General features: G+C 48.4%; 1 protein-coding gene across 1 annotated transcript in view; it reads right to left on the bottom strand.

The window, feature by feature from the left end:
* The window catches only part of MORN3 (MORN repeat containing 3), a 25,731-nt gene that overhangs the window by 12,031 nt on the left and 9,415 nt on the right, over positions 1 to 4,285 (bottom strand). The window contains exon 2 of the mRNA XM_011964479.1: positions 2,108 to 2,265. Coding sequence (XP_011819869.1) covers positions 2,108 to 2,265 — 158 coding nt within the window. The remainder of the gene's footprint in view (positions 1 to 2,107; positions 2,266 to 4,285) is intronic.

Here is a 4,285-nt window from a genome sequence, read left to right on the forward strand (position 1 = left end):
GGCTTGAGCCACCGCGCCCGGCCGAGACAGGGTTTCACCGTGTTAGCCAGGATGGTCTCGATCTCCTGACCTCGTGATCTGCCCTCCTCGGCCTCCTAAAGTGCTGGGATTACAGGCGTGAGCCACCACGCCCGGCCCTAACACCGTATTCTATGTAAACTGGTTATTTGGGGCTTTCTCTTCCTACTTTGCCAATAAACAATTTGGGAGCAGAGAATACGAAACCTTGGGCTCTACCACTTGCTAGCTGTGTGACTCCAGGCAAGACTGAAACTGCCTTTGCAAAATTACGACTGAGACAGTGAAAGAGATTTAACTTAACTGACTCCATCTTGCTTCTAACCTCTAAGCTGTCCGTGTCCATTCCTGACCTTAAGCTGAATTAACTTTGGGAGAAACTTAGTTTATAGTTTATAGTTTAAACAAAGACAGTAACAGCCCTTTCCCAAAGACCTCCTTCTTGCCTGGGGACTACATTGCCTTTGTAGGATTAACATTAGCTACAAGATTATAAATTATGGTTTAGGAGTCATGCAGCTGGAAGCTACAAGATTCTGACCCTCCCTAAACTGCTGCTAAGATCAGTGCTGAAGATATTTTGCAGAACTTGCACTTGATGGATCAGCTGGTACCACCCAGATCAATAAACTGACTTATGTGATCTTGTGGCCCCCACCCAAAAACTCAGGGCAAAAAGATAGTTTTGACTCCCTGTGATTTCATCTCTGACCAATCAGCATGCCGGGCTCACTGTCTTTCCCCCACCCACCAAGTTGTCCTTTTTTTTTTTTTTTTTTTTTTTTTTGAGACAGGGTCTGGCCCTGTTGCCCAGGCTGGAGTTTGGCTCGCTGCAAGTTCCGCCTCCCAGGTTCACACCATTCTCTTGCCTCAGCCTCCTGAGTAGCTGGGACTACAGGCGCCCGCCACCACGCCCAGTTAATTATTTTGTATTTTTAGTAGAGATGGGGTTTCACTGTGTTAGCCAGGATGGTCTCGATCTCCTGACCTCGTGACCCACCTGCCTTGGCCTCCCAAAGTGCTGGGATTACAGGTGTGAGAAACCACGTCTGGTCCTCAAGTTTTCCTTAAAACCTCTGCAGCCAGAATGTTCGGGGAGACTGATTTGAGAAATAATACAACTCAGGGCCAGGCGTGGGCAAGGTGAACCCCTTGGGCAGTTACAAAACACCTCATCTCTTCAAGCTTGTTTGCTTATCAATAAAATGGGCATGATGATGATGATGAGCTGTTGCTGTGAGAGTTAACTGAACATTAAATATGTGTTTCAGGCTGGGCGTGGTGACCAGGCGTGAAACCCTGTCTCTACTAAAAATATAAAAAATTAGCTGGGCATGGTGGCGGGCGCCTGTAGTCCCAGCTACTCGGGAGGCTGAGGCAGGAGAATGGCATGAACCTGGGAGGCGGAGCTTGCAGTGAGCCAAGATCACACCACTGCACTCCAGCCTGGGCAACACAGCGAGACTCTGTCTCAAAAAAAAAAAGTTTTAAATATGTGTTTCAGGCTCACAATAGTAGTTGCTCAGTTCCAATACTGTTTATTATTGTGTCTCCATGACTGATGGTGAGGATTCCTCCACACTGGTGGGAGTAGGTAGAGGTAACCTGTGCCCAGCTTGGGTGTTTCTGGGCTGAGCACGCGCCTCTGGCTGGCTTCGGCCCCTCGGGACGCTCCTCTCTTGTCCTCTGCCCTCTTGCTCCCACTTTTCCTACCTCCCCTTCTATCCAGTCCCAGCAGAAGGGAGATTCTCAGAAAGAGATGCCTGGGGAAAAGAAAGCCAGGAAGCGAGTGGGAAGAGGGTGGAGGCAATTTTGTCCCCACAAGCCCGGCTGGCTCCTTGCAACCACAGGGTTTTGTGAGCTCCTCCCTGGCCTTCTCTTGCTTCCTGTTTCCTGGATTTTGTTCTGAGAAATTTTGCAATTCCCCCACCCCTTCCTTCTCCCACGCGCACCACAACCTTGTCCTCCTCCCTGTAGACCTCCCCTCTCTTTTCTCCCAGGCCTCTCTCGGCTCCCCCTACACACACACACACACACACACACACACACACACACACACACACACAGCCTGGCTGGCAGCCCTCCTCACCGATTTCTTATCACCTTTCCACCAGCCTGAGTAGATTTTCCTGCATTTTCCTGTCTGTTGATCAGGAAGGCTGAGGGTGCCATAGCCGTCGCGCTTCCCAAACTTCCAGTCCCCTTCATAGATGGCTCCGTTCTTCTTCCAGACCTGTGTTCCTTTCCCTGGTGACACACAGATGGGCAATGCTGCAGACGTGGCCGCCCAGGGGTGGGGGTGGTGTGCCTGCCTGAGCCTCAGGGGTCCCCGACTGGATGAATCTTGAGAGCTGGGACAGGCTCTGCGCATCATCCTAGACACCCAGTTCCCAGGAGAAGGCCAAGAAAGTTCCATTTTTTTTTTTTTTTTTTTTGAGACAGCATCTCTCTCTGTCACCCAGGCTGGAGTGCAATGGCACCATCTCAGCTCACTGCAACCTCTGCCTCCCAGGTTCAAGAGATACTCCTGACTCAGCATTCAAAGCAGCTAGGACTATAGGCGCGAGCCAACACACCTAGCTAATTTTGTGTTTTAGTAAAGATGGGGTTCCATGTTGGCCAGGAAGGTCTCAAACTCCTGACTTCAAGTGATACGTCCACCTTGGCCTCCCAAAATTCTGGGATTACAGGCATGAGCCACTGCATCCGGCCAGAGGTAATTCTCTTTGTTGATTGATTAGTGTCACATGTCTGTCTTTTCCAGGAGACTGTGAGCTGCAGGAGGGCACAGACTTTGGTCTGTTCTGTTCACTGCACTGAAAACCTGTGCCTGGAGACTGGGCGCAGTGGCTAATGCCCGTAATCCCAGCGTTTTGGGAGGCTGAGGCGTGTGGATCACCTGAGGTCAGGAGTTCGAGACCAGCCTGGCCAATATGGTGAAACCCTGTGTCTACTAAAAATATAAAAATTAGCCGGGCATGGTGGCAGGCATCTGTAATCCCAGCTACTCAGGAAGCTGAGGCATGAGAATCACTTGAAACTGGGAGGCGGAGGTTGCAGTGAGACGAGATGGCGTCATTGTGCTCCAGCCTGGGAAACAAGAGTGAAACTCCATCTCAAAAAAAAAACAAAAAAACAAAACTGTGCCTGGCATGTTCTTGCGGGAAATCAGGGATCCTGAACGGAGGGACTGGCTGAAACCATGGCAGAAGAATGTAAATTGTGAAGATTTCATGGATATTTATTAGTTCTCCAAATTAACACTTTTATAATTTCTTACACCTGTCGTTACTGCAATCTCTGAGCATAAATTGTGAAGATTTCATGGACACTTACCACTTCCCCAATCAATACCCTTGTGATTTCCTATGCCTCTTTACTTTAATCTCTTAATCCCATCATCTTCGTAAACTGAGGAGGATGTATGTCGCCTCAGGACTATGTGATGATTGCATTAACTGCACAAATTGTTTGTAGAGCATGTGTGTTTGAACAATATGAAATCTGGGCACCTTGAAAAAAGAACAGGATAACAGCAATGTTCAGGGAACAAGGGAGATAACCTTAAACTCTGACTGCTGCTCAGCTGGGAAGAACAGAGCCATATTTCTCTTCTTTCAAAAGCAAATAGGAGAAATATCGCTGAATTCTTTTTCTCAGCAAGGAACATCCCTGAGAAAAAGAATGCGCCCCTGAGAGTAGGCCTCTAAATGGCCCCTTTGGGGGCGGCTGTCTTTTACGGTCGAAGCTGAAGGGATGAAATAAGACCCGGTCTTCTGTAGCGCTCCCAGGCTCATTAGGATGAGGAAATTCCCGCCTAATAAATTCTGGTCAGACAGATTGTCTGCTCTCAAACCCTGTCTCCTGATAAGATGTTATCAATGAAAATAGCAATTTTAATTTCACCCCGTCCTGTGGTCCTGTGATCTCGCCCTGCCTCCATTTGCTTTGTGATATTTTATTACCTTGTGAAGCATGTGATCCCTGTGACCCACAACCTATTTGTACACTCCCTCCCCTTTTGAAAGTCGCTAATAAAAACTTGCTGGTTTTACGGCACAGGAGCATCACGGAACCTGCCGACATGCGATGTCTCCCTCGGACACCCAGCTTTAAAATTTCTCTCTTTTGTACTCTTTCCCTTTATTTCACAGACCAGTCGACGCTTAGCGAAATGGAAAAGAACCCACGTTGAATATCGGGGCGGGGGGTTCCCCTGATAGCATGTTGTAGGTGACTAATACCTGTTAACTTTTTTTTTTTTTTG

This window comes from Mandrillus leucophaeus, unplaced genomic scaffold (genome assembly GCF_000951045.1).
Source record: "Mandrillus leucophaeus isolate KB7577 unplaced genomic scaffold, Mleu.le_1.0 Scaffold7, whole genome shotgun sequence".
NCBI lineage: Eukaryota > Metazoa > Chordata > Mammalia > Primates > Cercopithecidae > Mandrillus > Mandrillus leucophaeus.